At 32.5% G+C, this 15,421-nt stretch overlaps 1 protein-coding gene across 7 annotated transcripts in view; it reads right to left on the bottom strand.

The window, feature by feature from the left end:
- The window catches only part of LOC106057473 (rho guanine nucleotide exchange factor 10-like protein), a 42,952-nt gene that overhangs the window by 7,453 nt on the left and 20,078 nt on the right, over nucleotides 1-15,421 (bottom strand). For all 7 annotated transcript variants that reach the window (XM_056007547.1, XM_056007548.1, XM_056007546.1 and 4 more), the window contains 13 exons: nucleotides 14,673-14,750; nucleotides 13,742-13,915; nucleotides 12,288-12,404; nucleotides 10,676-10,768; nucleotides 9,734-9,973; nucleotides 8,770-8,855; nucleotides 6,966-7,117; nucleotides 6,233-6,366; nucleotides 5,757-5,875; nucleotides 5,429-5,636; nucleotides 3,714-3,868; nucleotides 2,127-2,243; nucleotides 47-204 (listed from right to left, as the gene is read on the bottom strand). In XM_056007547.1, the coding sequence (XP_055863522.1) occupies nucleotides 47-204; nucleotides 2,127-2,243; nucleotides 3,714-3,868; nucleotides 5,429-5,636; nucleotides 5,757-5,875; nucleotides 6,233-6,366; nucleotides 6,966-7,117; nucleotides 8,770-8,855; nucleotides 9,734-9,973; nucleotides 10,676-10,768; nucleotides 12,288-12,404; nucleotides 13,742-13,915; nucleotides 14,673-14,750 (1,831 nt within the window). The remainder of the gene's footprint in view (nucleotides 1-46; nucleotides 205-2,126; nucleotides 2,244-3,713; nucleotides 3,869-5,428; nucleotides 5,637-5,756; nucleotides 5,876-6,232; nucleotides 6,367-6,965; nucleotides 7,118-8,769; nucleotides 8,856-9,733; nucleotides 9,974-10,675; nucleotides 10,769-12,287; nucleotides 12,405-13,741; nucleotides 13,916-14,672; nucleotides 14,751-15,421) is intronic.

Raw genomic sequence — 15,421 nt, 5'->3', positions numbered from 1 at the left:
GCTAATTGGAATTGAGCTTTAGCCATGGATTTAGAAAGTCACTTGCCTTCACTGCGAGAGAAGATTAACACTACGCCACTGTCCAGGCCGCAGAAAAATCTTTCATCAACAAATTTTAGAGATATGGCCGTTGATGGCAACTTGATTGTTGCAATAACTTGCCTGTGAGCTCCATCAATGTTTGTCAATGGAAATATCAAAATCCTGGCAAACAGTTTTAAAAAAATATATGTCTGTATAAAAACACAACATCAGGGCAATCGATTTTGTAGAAATAAACCTAAGTCCTTGGTTCATGATTTAAAACATATATAATAAAGATTATAAAACTGCTAATTATAAGCAAGTGATAAAAAGTAAAGCTGGTATAGTAACAATTTAGAATTTCCATTTGAAGAATCATTATTTAATCCCTCCCCCCCCTTTTCCCTAATGCACAGTCATAAAAGTCTCTATGATGTTGAAATGTCAAAAGTATAGACAATCTGACTTCAACATCTTCTTTTATCATGATTTATTTAAATAATGCTGAATGTATGATCTATTGAAGGCATGATCCTTTGTTTTAAATTAATACGCATATTTTACCCTAATATAAAAAAAACACTTTAATAAGACAAACGAAAAACAAAGCAAGTTTTCTTATGCAAATCTTAATTAACTCATATTACACTTCTGTCTCCACTGATTGAAAATTTATACATTGGCTTCTTATGGTAACTTTTCTTTCAAATGTTTATCTATACCTATGTACTTAAACTATTTCTAAAAAAAAAGCTGATAATGAGGAACTGGGGCATAAGATAGCCTAAAATGTGCTGATGTGCCAAAAAATCACAAATCACATGAATAACTGTATGGACTCCATATAAATAAAGGTTGTTACTATTATTGTAGTTCATCAGAAACATTAACACTTCTGGCCTAATTTTTATTTCATTTGATTCATCTTTTATTAACCCCATATTAAAACACTGAATATGTTTATATACAAAATAGAAACATATCCTTTCATACCATTACACTATCTATTAAGAATCATAAATTGTAACAACTGCAAAGCCTTCAGCCTGCACTAAGTATTTTTTAGTGAAAATTGGCTTTTGCATAAACCTATAAAGCATGTCTTCAAGTCAAAAGATTAATGAGGGATGCAGTATTTCCCATGGTTACGCAGCCCCAGCTTGGCCAGCCTAGGGCTAACCATTGTCCGCAGGTTGTCGATTAAGATATTTTTTCGCCATCTACATCTGTCCTTGGCTTCGGAATTTCTTTAGGTCTCAAATGTGTATCCTGCAGCTTTTCTAAGTGACCTCCAGCTGTCTCATTCTGAAGCCACATGCAACCAGGTGCTCTTTTCTATGTTAGTGTAAGCAAGTTGGTGTCTAAGATAGACTTGAAAGCGTTTCTGTGGGGCATCTCTGTTACATCGACCACCTTTCAGCTCACCAAAAAAAAGACTGCTTTTGGCATACATTCGTCCCCCTTACGGGATACGTGCCCTGCCCAGCGTAACTGTCAGACCATAAGAAGTCCTGCAATACTGTCCATACCGGCAATCACAAGGACATCACTGCTTGTAGTGCAGTCTTGCCACCATATGTCCATGATGGAGCACAAGCATCTTTCCTACACCTACACAAGAGTAGTCTTGATAATTAAGCCTATTGTGGACCAGAACGTTGCCTGCCGAGTTTGTGACAATGCAGAGTTAAAGGGGATGGGGGTTGAAAAGAAAAACACAGAAAGGTTTAGTACTCTATGTGGATGTATGCTTGACAGATAATAAACTGTTGGGATTGTTTGTTTTGAGGCATGGGTTTTAAGGACTACATATAACATAACATAAGACTGCAGAAAATGAATAGTTTTAGGTTTTAAATAGGTGTTTCCATAGACTGGTTGTCAGCCCAGAAAAAACCCAATCTGCAATAGCTACATGATGCTCTTATCAACCTTGGACTTCTTGATCTTACGACCAAATTGTGAGACATTTGCAAATGGATATTGTTCAAGGCTTGCCTGTAAAACAGTGAATGAGAATGATATGTTCATATCCTGTGTGCTCCTGTGTTATAGCATTATGACTTTAATATTTAATGTCAAACAACAACCAGTGGACTTACTCATTCATGACAGTTGACATCCAAACAGTGTCCTCTGCAAACAAATAGGATCCTAGCACAGAACAGCTTCCACAACCAGGAACCAGTTCCACTGCAGTTATTTCACAGCTACAGGCTCTGTCAACACAGTAACACAACAGATGCCAATATCTAAACATTTCTTGAACTGAAAATATGCTCTATGGTAACATCTAAATCATGTCATTTAGCTTCCCAACATACTGACATCCCTAAAATTTGAAATCACTAGCATCCCTGACATCTTTACTGGTTTTTTTTTATTACCACTAAAACATTTAATTTTTTATTTCAGATGTCTGTCAGAAGAATTCTCCAAAACTGTCCTCTTTATGTATAAAAAGAAAATATTGGGATTAATATGACTGACTTTTTATGCAATAACTGGCATATTTACTTTAAAATGTAATGAACAGAATTCAATTAGATTTATAAACAAGCAAAATACAAAAATATACTTTAAAAAAAAACAAAGCTTATATTCAGTGTATTAATTAGTTTGGATCAGTCATGTAATTAAATTTGTAATAAGCCTCGACACTCTATGAAGGGGACTACTTCAGCTTATACCACCACTTCAGTCAAGTACTATTTCTTTCCCTTGGGAAGGGGCTAATTCAGCTTATACCACCACTTCAGTCAAGTACTAATTCTTTCAAAGTAATTTATTACCAAAAGTTAATTAACTAATTTTTATTGATTCTTTGTGTTGTCAGGTAAAAAAAATAATTGTGTAAAATTCAGCTTGATCCAAGATTGGGTGTCAGAGAAATAAGGTGTACAAACTTTTGGCCAGACAGACGGAAACTGTGAATGACAGTCAGACAGAGTGAGTTGATATAAGATTTGTAAAAAAAACAAGCAAAATATTAAAATACATCTTTTTTAAGAAAAGACCAAAGCTTATCTAAGGGGAAGAACTTATTTTCAACTATATCTCTTTTAAAAAAATGTAGAATTTATTTCCCTTATTCCATATCGAACAAAACAGCTAATTACCAATTTTATTAATTGACTAATAGGTTAATTTTTAAAAATTGATTCATATTTCTTTAGATGGAATAAATAATTGTTTAAAGTTTCAATTTGATCCGGTAATGAGGTGTGAGAGAAATCAAGTGTACAATTATCTATGAATAATAAAGGATTAATTTTGCCTTATTGGTATCAAACAAAATATTTAATTACCAGAAATTAATTGACTAATTGGTTATTTTGTTATTGATTCATGTTCTATTTATGACAAAGGTTCAACTTGATAGGATTGTTGGAGAAATAACATGTACCAGCTTTTTACCACACAAACAGGCAGAGTTGATATAACCTTTGTAAAAACTGGTTATTTCTTTTGTTACTTGAAAAACATTGTGAAAGACTAAAATGTAACCTATAACTTTCAGGTATCATTGAAAGATAGTCAACTGAATTAACTTCTAAGTAGTTCAAGAAAAAAAAAAGCCACTTCATTGAATAACTTAGTTCATCAGTATTTTTTGTTTTTAAATAATGTATTTCCTATGCTATTTTCTTGATGTGGCTACAATCAATGACAGGAAGATGGTAACTCACTTGAAAGACTCCATGAGGGAAGGTTTAGAGTTATGTATTGACAGTAAAGAGATCTGTCCAAGCTTGTCATTGGAAGCACAAACCCATAAATGTTGGACACCAACACCAACAGAAGAGTTCTCTGGGTTCAAGAAAATGGATACAGCACATTTGATCTGAAAGGTGTAAAATAAAATGATGTTTAAATTACATTGTCTTAACCAAAATCTCTTTAGCAAGCTGTTCAAGTTATTTTAACTCTTTCTCACCTGATTAGCGACACCATCATATTAATGTTGGCCAACATATTAATACATTTTTTGGTTCATAAACTTTGATTTGTGTTATATAAAAAAGGGCATGCATTATAACACTGCCTGATTAAAAGAAAAACCTTATTGAAGTTTAACTCTAACAGGCTAATGAAATACAAATGGAAAAATGAATCATTTCTTCTGAGAAAAATAATTACGGAGAGACAGAATTAAAGTGTGTTGTTTAGTCCCATTTAAAAGCAAACAATATATAGCTTACTAAACTTTAAACAAAATCAATTTAATTATAGCAGTCCAGTAATGTTGAATGTATTGGAGCCTCTCTGTAATCTCCAAACCATAAGCTGGTAGAGCAAAGCTGCTGGTCAATAGCTAATCACTTCATTTCTTTGATGACCACAGAATGATGACCACAGAATGCAAAAGATTGTTACCTCTGTTCCATCAAATCAGAATACTTTTAATGCTTAAATGTCATATAAATACCTTTTATACAATCGCTTATCAATGTTATCATACAAATATTTTACTTAAGGTCAAAGTGTTGTTGTTGTTAACCTCCTTCAGTCGTGGAATGACTATAGAGTTGAAATGAGATGAAAGCCTGCACATAAGCTAGTCATTGTCGCCCACACAGCAGTTCCTTCCTCTCCTTGCAGCTGATCCGTCCAAAGGAACAGCACGTACCTGATATAGTTTGATCAGCGTGTCACAGGCACTGCAGTTTGTAGCACAAAGACCCAAGATAGCCTTCAAGACAGGATAATGTGTCTTTAAACAAGACACTTTTTTTAAAATGTCACTTTTTCAGCAACTGAACATATATACAACTAGCTTGGAAACACCCCACATTTTTTCTATAATGACACTAAAAATGATTAACTTCTACTGGGATACATTTTTGCAAGCATGACAACAGAAAATTGCTTACAATAAGCCAACTTAAGGCAATTTAAAGAGGAATCCTAGTTCACAGTAGGAGAACATGAATAGAATAGAAATAAAATGAAGATTTAACAGCCCACAGCAATCTAATTTGCACCACCCTGAAATTAATGCTATAGGAAATCTTGTTAGGGAACATATCTCTACACAAATAAAGTGACCTAAGAACGAAGGCAATACCCGGGTAATAGGACTTTACAAATAATATCTAGGAATCTGTTAAGAGACATTACAAGTACTACCCAGGTATCTATTGAATTTCACAAAAAGGTAAAATTCTGGTATAAGTTACATTGCACTACTAATAATACCAAAATACAGTAACTAACTATTTTTTCCTACTCTTTTTTTCCCTCATTTAGTAATATCTAGTATCATCGTTTGTAAAGCATTTCTTAAAATAAATTGGCCTGGGCCATGCTTCATGGTTAGCTATTCAATCATAGTAAGTAAAGCTCAATGCTAATCAGTTGAATAATGCAATAATATGATAATCAAGAAATATGTTTCAATTACTTGTGTATATGTTCTGGGGACATCCACTGCAAGATGCCTCATGAACACTGCTGGAATGGAATCATAGACAACATCACTGCTTAAAGAGCTGTCCCATGCTGGCATATTGGACTTGTCCACCGCCAGTTTGGCCATCAGGAAATCTACACACCACTCCTGTTTCAATGAAGCACTTTGTGTTTGTAGTACATAGTGGGGCTTGTCTGTCCTGTAGAACAGGAATATAATCATCATTTACCAAGCAACTAATTTGCACAATAAACCTCCAGAGAATGAGCAAAGCATTAAATGTATTTAAAAAGCACAACTAAAGTACATTATGACCTACTTGGAAGTATCTTCCAGAACTATAGAACAACTGTTGACAAGTCTGAGCTGTTCATCTTTTAGTTGGATCATTCTCTGCAAATCTCTGGATACTTCATGGATCAGCTCTTCATTTAGACCCTGACAACACCCCCCAAAAAAAAATATTTTTAATATAGTAAGCATTTCAAACTACTCTAATGAAGCTAGCTAACACAGTCAAAATAACTAAGTGCTAAAAACAGACAAAATTAAAACATTTTGTCTAAAATTCTAGATTAAAAATTATAACAACTTAAGAGCTTTTTTTGTACCAACTTATGATCTGGCCAGATATAGACAAAGCAGAGTGCACAACAAAATGTTACATGAATAAACATATTTTAATGTTTTAAAATAGAACACTCATGACTAAAAACTAATTTAGCATTCAAATCACATTTTCAGAGAAGATAATTTAAAAAATAACCTATTTACTATTATTTAAAAGAGACTTACATGGCCAACATAAGATCGCTTCAAGCTTGCAAGCAAGCCACTGATTTGACCCAGGATATTGTAGTCATGTAGCATGTCTTTTAAGTCAGCATAGATGTGGTAAGGATCTTCTTCAGGATGTTCTAAATATTGATCTATAAAATTAAATTTTTGCAGACTTTTATATATTTGTATGTGTTTATTGCCCATATTTTTTTTTAAGTTTATTTAAATATATATTTTTTTACATATATATATTTTAGCCCAAATATTATGACCTATTTTCCTTAAGTAGTTTTAAAGGCATAAAGAAGAGTGGGTCAAATGAATTTTAAAATTATGTCATTACATTTTTTTTAAGTGGAGAAATTTTAGTCTAAGTTATATTTTGGGTACTTACTGCTGTTCAAATTTTTCAATATTTCCAAAATGAACCTATATCACTATACATATTTTTCAGTGCTTGCTTATCGCATTAAGAAGTTAGTCAGAATCTAAAAATAAACAAACAATCAGAATCTAACCAAGTTTAACCACTGCAAAGGTCTGCCTCCCATTTTTTTATCATTCACTTGATGTGGCTTTATGTGAAAATTTTCAGAAATTTACAATGTGCATGAACCTTGAACAAGTCTAGTCTTGTAATTAACGTACAATTTACTAAGTTTTTCCTTTTAGATCTTGCGGTATAAGGCTCATCTGTTTCTATAGCAGATGATGTCTAGTGGTTTGTTGTAAACAAAAGTTAAATAACCTAAACGTGTGGAGATGATATCAATTTTGTCAGAATCTTTTTTCACAACACTCAGCATTTCAGGGGTGATTGCTGTGTCTTTGAGCTCAATGTCACTAAGGTTGGCAAACCAGCGCAGAGCAAGTCTCTCCACAACAAAGCCAGACTGCTCTCTGCAAACAAAAACCATTTTGTTTAAACATGCCCAAGACAATATTAAATACAGTTAATGAAAGATATTAAGAACATTTTCTAATAATAAGGATGAGAGAAAATATTGTGAAAAGGTTGATCAGGGTTACATGACATTCTTAAGTACATGGATCAAGGTTACATGACATTCTTAAGTACATGGATCAAGGTTACATGACATTTCAAGTACATGGATCAAGGTTACATGACATTCTTAAGTACATGGATCAAGGTTACATGACACATCTTAAGTACATGGATCAAGGTTACATGACATTCTTAAGTACATGGATCAAGGTTACATGACATTTCAAGTACATGGATCAAGGTTACATGACATTCTTAAGTACATGGATCAAGGTTACATGACACATCTTAAGTACATGGATCAAGGTTACATGACACATCTTAAGTACATGGATCAAGGTTACATGACACATCTTAAGTACATGGATCAAGGTTACATGACATTCTGAAGTACATGGATCAAGGTAACATGACATTTTAAGTACATGGATCAAGGTTACATGACATTCTTAAGTACATGGATCAAGGTTACATGACACATCTTAAGTACATGGATCAAGGTTACATGACATTCTGAAGTACATGGATCAAGGTTACATGACATTCTTAAGTACATGGATCAAGGTTACATGACACATCTTAAGTACATGGATCAAGGTTATATGACATTCTGAAGTACATGGATCAAGGTTACATGACACATCTTAAGTACATGGATCAAGGTTACATGACATTCTTAAGTACATGGATCAAGGTTACATGACATTCTTAAGTACATGGATCAAAGGTTACATGACATTTTAAGTACATGGATCAAAGGTTACAAATCAATGTTTATTGACTGGATGAGTTAAAGGGCTAGACTCTTGTGCTATTGAAAACATTTCACTTTTGAAGAAAGTAACTTTTTTTTCTGATTGTCACAAGCAATTTTCAACAGAGTCTGACATCAGGCACTCTGGGCTACAATGGGAAAAAAATATGCGCTCCATTGTATGGCCACATTCTTGTATACTTGCAAATCTTGGACAAAAGCTGCAGTCCTAGAGAGGAGAATCCTAGCATGGAGATGTCATCAAAGGATCCACAAAGAATGCATCACAAACAAAGAGATTAGAAACAGTGATGAACTGATTGATAACCACTGCAAAAAACACAAACTGAAACTTTATGGCATTATCAAAAGATCCTCAAGACTCCCAAAGACCAGTACCAGGAAAAAGAAGAAGAGGCAGAGAAAACAATGGGAAGACAACATAAAAGAATGGACGAGAGAATATGTATTAAACCATTAGCCCAGCTTCTGATTGGTCTAATAAAAACATCTCAAAGAGGAAAATAATAGGTCTAGTAAAATGGAGTGGGTTTTTCTTCTGTTTTTATAATAACTTGAAATGAGAAAAAAATGAATATCTGACTCAGCAGAATGAGGAATTTTTTGTGAATGTTTTCTTGCTTCATTGTACTTCTTTGTAGATATACAGATTTTTTTTATGTAGCAACAAACTTATGATAAAAAAAAAACAGGTGAATAATTATTTTTACAATGTCAATTTAAAATCAATCATCTAATGACTTAAAAGACAAGAAGAAATCAAAAACTTACTTTTCTAGAACTTTGACACACAGAAGTTTGTCATTCATTAGAATTATTCTTCTGTTCTTGCATTTTAGGTTGCCAACTTCACCACACTAAAAATGTAACGAATCCTTTTTAAATGGCTTGTATACTTTACTCAAATATGAAACTTTTCATATGAAACTAAATTTCAAAATGACAATAATTTATATATATATATATGTACTAGCACACAAATACCGACCCTTTTTAAGAGAAAATTTACTATTTTCAATTCAGAATCAACAAAATATAAATTAGGCCCAATCATCTCTTTTTTCAAAAAACTTAATTAAATCTTCATAGGAAAAATCATTATAGCACTAAAAGTATAATGCTTGAAAATCAGGCCAAGGGATCTAATCCTCTTAGTTTTTATTCAGAAAATATGTCTCCAAGGCTGTTGGACTTTATGCTGCCCAAATCCTGAGCAATGTTTCTCAGCCTCAACATGACGCTCAGGTAGGAAAAGTCATTAGAAGAGACTATTAGGCTAATAGGGAAGCAATATAGATCCCTTTGGGATGCCTAAGAACAAGTCTGTTGCGGGGGATGGAAGAAAGCCCTAACAAACATGTCACTAAACAAACACCATTCCTCAAGGGACTGATGTGGTACAGAGAAGGAATATGGTGTTCTCTTCTTTGGGCCTCACTTCTAGCCCAAGCATCTTGGGATACAAGCCATCAGTAATAGGAATGTGTAAACATTTACATCTGTTTGGATCTTTCCCAGACAGAAGTTTGCAAAGACAGGCAGATGAGGCAAGCTTCCAACAGCCTAGAGTTCCAAGAGTCTTAAACTCAACTCTTTGGGTAATTAAAAAGAAGAAGAAGAATGCTACCTAAATAGTACCCTCATAAACACACAAAGAACTAACCTGAATGACAAATCTGTAAGTTATTTAAAAATGTTAAAACGTATTTGTGCATCTGACCAAAAGGCAACTCACAATCTGTTCCATTAAGTCTGACCGCAGTGCTCTTCGTCTGGCGTCATGATTGAAATTGGCAGTCAACAAATGCTGGACTTTCTGCTTGACCAGCTTGTGGACAATCTGATGGGCTTGGAATTCTTGCTCACTCTGGCGCTTTCTTTCATTAAGCTTGTATGCAACATTCTCCAGCTCTGTCAAGGCCAGCTGCAGGGCACGTCTGTCAGGGTGATTTTGTGGAGTGTATTTGATCAAATCCTTAGAAGTAATGAACAGTTTTGATATCTCAAGGTTTAGAAGTTTGTGTATGGATCTATAGTGTTTGTCATTTCTGCGCTGTGGCTTGAGCAGATAAGTCAAATGGAGGTAACACTCAAATAACAAATCAAATAACACAGGCAAAAGGCCAATCATATAAGTTAGTCGAATGTTAAATAAGTACGAAGGGATGTCATCAAGCTAAATCTCTATGTTCATAAAACCTGTCTCTCTATAAAGCCCTCAAAATTAGTCTCTTTACGTTTCACTATTCTTCCTAAAATCCTAGTCATTGTGTCTAAGTTAAAACTTTCCCTTTCTATGAATCAAATAACTAATTCCTAATCCTGCCATAAAAATAGCTAATGAAGGATGTGACTGCTAAAGCTAAAATCATGAGGGATGCTGGGATATTTATTTACTGAAGATTTCTATTACTTCTTGTGTCCACTGAAAGGAACCAGTTGAGAAGCTGACACTAATAGTTTTTTATATCTAGCCACATATCAGTATCATGTAATCTGTGCATTCATTAATCATTCCAGCATTATATTGAATTAACACAATCTAACACAATTCTATAGATTTAATATTACATCTATATTATCATTATTATTTTCAGGCCAACTTATATCTCTCTCTAGTTGGTAATACTGCTATTATTATAATGGTTATATACTAAGTAGTTTGTAGGTCACTTACCTGAATAAACATCATAAACTGAGGAAACCTCTGTACTGGTTTCACCATCAAACCAAAGATGGAGAGTCTGTCAGGACCAAGTTTTTCTTGATTCTATAACAAACATAACTAAGAAATGTTAAAATTTTAAAAAATAGATATAGCTCAAGTACATATTGGTAAAGTTTTATTCAAACTCAACTCAGGTTCACAAAGAGACTTTATGTTTTAGGAGTTAAGAGCGCTTTTTTTCCCTTAAAATAATGGTTTAAATAGAAATACATGGTACACCTTCATTCACAAAGCGAATGACACTTTTGTCACTTAATATTCCTTGAAACTATCATCACCAAAATATAGATAAAATTTCTAAGAATGAATAAGCCTCATTTACTGGTACGCAGTTTGATAAAATGACTAAACTACACAATACTAATTAAAACTACATGATCAAAAAGATTTCCAAATATGCCATATTCAGAAATTCAAAATCCCAGTCTTCAACATGATTCGGAAGTGTAACCCCTAGTATATTAAATGCTCAATATTTCCATCAACAAATTTGAACAAATCTTCTAAAGCGAAACTAAAAACTTAAGAGAAACTCCGATGGTTTTGACAATTTTTTATATAATATGTGTTTTGATCTACAGATAATGAAAGTATTATTCTTTTTTTTAATTTGCAATAATAACTTAGTAATTGATGTTTTTCTGGTGTAATTTTCCTGCGCATCCAAAATGATCAGATTTTCACAGGGTTTCTATGTGACGTCACACTAACCTATTAATTTAATCTATTGACTAATTGTATAACAGGAGACCATACAGTTAAGTTTAAATTCTCGTAAAAGAAATATATCTTCTTCTATGCAGTTAGATCTAGATCTTGTAAGCAAAGAAAAAAATGCGTGTTGAAATTAGATTTACATGCATGACTAAACACGGCAGTGTGTATTTTCTCACCTGACCCCTCAACACACAAACATTATCGCTTAGTTGTATTTTCATGTATTTTTCATGACTACACGTAGTCTAGACTAGCCTTACACTGACCAGTTTGTTAGAATCAGTCAGACATACGATCTATTTACTTTTTAGGACATGGAGGGGCTTAGATGAAAATGTTACTTTTGTTCTCTAGTTGGTTATCCTAATACTTTTAGATCTCTCTATATATTTATATAACTGTATCATAGATCTGGATTAGGTTGTCACTAAGCCTAACAGCTTAGTAAAAATGAAGCGGTACGATTGGTTAAATGTAGTTTCTTTTTCAATATTGTTGAGGGAAGTGACATTTGACTGAGCTAAGAACAAAATCTCTAAGAACCCCGTTTTTTTTTTGGTTGTCAAGAATTTACTAATTTATTAAATATAAATATTTCTAAGCATTTAAATACAAAATGGTAAAATGTTTACTATTACAACTTTTTACGCAGAATTTAAATATGTCAATAACTCAAATTTGAAAAACCATCAGAGTTTCCCTTTAAGCAACACCACAGTACTGCTGCTGATTACTTACCAGCTCTTCAAAAATATTTGAAACGAATTAATGAAAGAGTTAAAATATATTCTTTGTTCCTGAGTCTAAAAGCATCAATATGAAAATCATATTTTTGTATCCTAACCTTCAATAATTCGTCAAAAGATGCTTTCTGCCTGCGCAATGTGCGAATCTCTTCCATGGCAGCAGCAAAGTTGTTCACATACATGCTGTAAGAGTCGACCAGCATCGATTTGGAAAACTGTAATGGAACAACACAGAAATAAAAGGATAAATTGATAAAAGTGAAAAATGAAATCTCATTTACTTTGTCTTCTTTTTTTTTTTTTACAATTATTTTATTGCTTTTATAAATCAAATTTTTCATGGTTCCAGCATGCTCAGTGTGCAATGGTCTTGTTTCTTTCCTTGACCAGTGGGGGAGGGGGTATCTGGGAGGTCTTAAAAATAAATTATCTAAATAATGCTGTTAAAAATGCTTTCATTTAATAAATAGGCATGGGCATGTGTAGAAATAGATTGTGTATTTGAGGAGCTTGACACTCAAATGAAAACAAAAAAAAGAGCTGACTTTCTTCTCACCAGGTATTATTGACATGATCAATTTAACAAAAGAACTTTTTTTTAATGAGCTGATATTGTTACTTGGTAACTAACATGCACAAATACAAATTACTGAATGCCATGAAAATTTACATCTAATGGACAAATACAGAGATAACTTTAACAAACAATTTTAGTAATTCACTTCTGCTACAAATAACTTGAGGTGATAATCAGAGATAAATTTCAAGCTATGGTTACTTATTAATGCATACTAGTGTCTGACAACACAATGGCCTCAATTTACAAGAGATTCCGCTTTAAGATTCAGAAACTGATAATGAATAAACTTATTATGAAAGTTTTTGAAAAAAAAAAAAAAAAAAAAAAAACTTAAAAAAAAAAACAGAAAAAAAAAATGTAAGTAGGGATATGGGTAATACATTTTACAATTGTTTCAAAGGAAGAAATAAGATGGCTATGGTCACACAAAAAGTAATTTTTTTTTATTTCTACCAGATTTCCATAATGAAGATAAAACAAAAATGCAAAAGTGTAAAATAATAATGAAATGCGTAATTTAAAACTAAAATATTATTTTTTTGCAATCAATAATTTTTTTCACAATCTGTATTTATGTCTTGATACAATGTAGAAAATTACCGAGTCAGTTATCTGTAAAATTAGGATGAACCCAGGACAATCAAAAAGTCAAAACGACAGGCCAGCGCGCATACCACATGACCAGGCAGCCATCCTTAAGATATGTGGAAAAACTGTGAAAGCTGGTCTTCATTCTTGATGTTTATTATTATAAGAAAAAAATGAAATTTATACTCCATAACTAAACCGGTTGTTTATGTATCTTATAATAGTGGTGGTCACAATTTATACTTTTCACATTTTGATACTACTCCTAATTATTAAAGTAGTCATTTTAAATCTATATGAATGAAAAAAAGGTACATGAAATCACTTCAAGGTTTAGCAAGTGTGACAAGTCCATTCACAGATTGCCTTTGACTGGAGACTTACTGAGGCTGTAAACGTGTCCCCAATTTTCTCCTCTTCATCCCACTTTCTGGCAATCTCTGAGAGCTCAATCTGGAACATTTTATGGTGTGAGACGATGTCTCTAGTCTGGGCAAACACATGTTTTAACTTGGACTTAGAGTTAGGAATAAAATCAAGTACTGTCTTCTCATAATCCTGGGGGAAAAAAAAAGGTAATTTTTCTCTTTGGCATCTTACATTATAATCTCAGAAACATTTTTCTTCATATTTTTTTCTCCTTATTTTATTGCTTTTATATGGTGCACCTATGATGGAAGATAATATTTAATTATTCCTATGACCAATGATTTGCAAGGATGTGATGTGGCAAGGCAATGATCAACCACTTTTACTTTCCACAGAGTTTGAAACCCAAGATCTCAGTTTTGAAGCAGACTGACTAATTCCACCATCATCCCTAAGTGTTAAAAAAAATGTAAAATATTTTTTTGAGGCTCTCTATCCTGAGAACGTAAATATAAATGTAAAGCTAGATGCTGAAACAAATGAATGATACCAGTACATACATATTCAACATAATGAACAACAGCATCAGGGACCCTGGTGCTGCTGTTCATTTATGCTCAATATGTATATCTCTATCCTGAGTATATAAAACAAACTGATATTTCAATGCATTAAATCTACAGAAATGATATTACGGTATTATTTAGATTTTTAATTTTTAAAATTTCTTAACAAGTTCTCCTTTCTTTGACAACAGCGGGCAATAAAATGTATCAATAATTTATTTTTTTTAAATACACTTAATGCATTCCTAGTATATGGTTTAAAAAATATGTAAGACTTGAGATCTATTAACAAGTTTGATAATTTCCTAATGACCAGACAGTTTGATTGTTTGTCTAGAAGAAAAGGTTATTTCTTAAATAAAGAAGTCTACCAAAATCACCTTTAATATCCTCTCTAAGGCCTCAAGGTAAGATTGTTCACTCTGAATGATCAGGCTTATAATCATCCTTCTCTTCTTCTGGTATAACAAAAAAAAAATGAAACCAAATCAAATAATATATAAGAGACACATAACAATAATTATATAATAATCTATTATGTAAATGTAGCTATATTCTATTTTATTCTCAATTTATTGTACTGATAAAGCAGTCTGCAGATTGACTTTTACATTATGTAAAATTAAAACAGCTATAAGATCATTTTATCTTTTTCTGATGTTCAAAATGTGGAATAGATTAGCATAAACAGTAAATGTAAAACTATATTTAAACATTTTGAGGGAAGAAAAAACTGTACACATTTAGCAACATGAAAATATTGCTGGATATTCAAAGAAAACAATATGCCAATAAATCCGACAATGTTCTGTGGCATAACCAGTAAAATTTGACAATTAGAAATCATTAGCTCTATATGGATGGAAAAATATGTTCAGCTTTTAAATCAAGCTTGTACACAATGAGAGGGCCTGTATTTGTACAGGGATAATTAGTGCACCACTGAAGATACTCACAGGGTGGAAACTAAAATTTTTAAGGATTTTGATTACATTTATGACTTAAATGCAGTTTGACTGCATGATAATATTATACAATTTTATTTTTTACAACTGATATAAAAATAATTAAGTTAAAAAATAATAAAAAAATATCATAAAAACAATTTGTTTTCTTGTCAAGTATTTCA

The sequence above is a fragment of the Biomphalaria glabrata genome, chromosome 13, assembly GCF_947242115.1.
Source record: "Biomphalaria glabrata chromosome 13, xgBioGlab47.1, whole genome shotgun sequence".
Lineage (NCBI taxonomy): Eukaryota > Metazoa > Mollusca > Gastropoda > Planorbidae > Biomphalaria > Biomphalaria glabrata.
The sequence above is the reverse complement of the archived record's forward strand: the minus strand, read 5'-3'. Positions and strand labels throughout refer to the sequence as shown.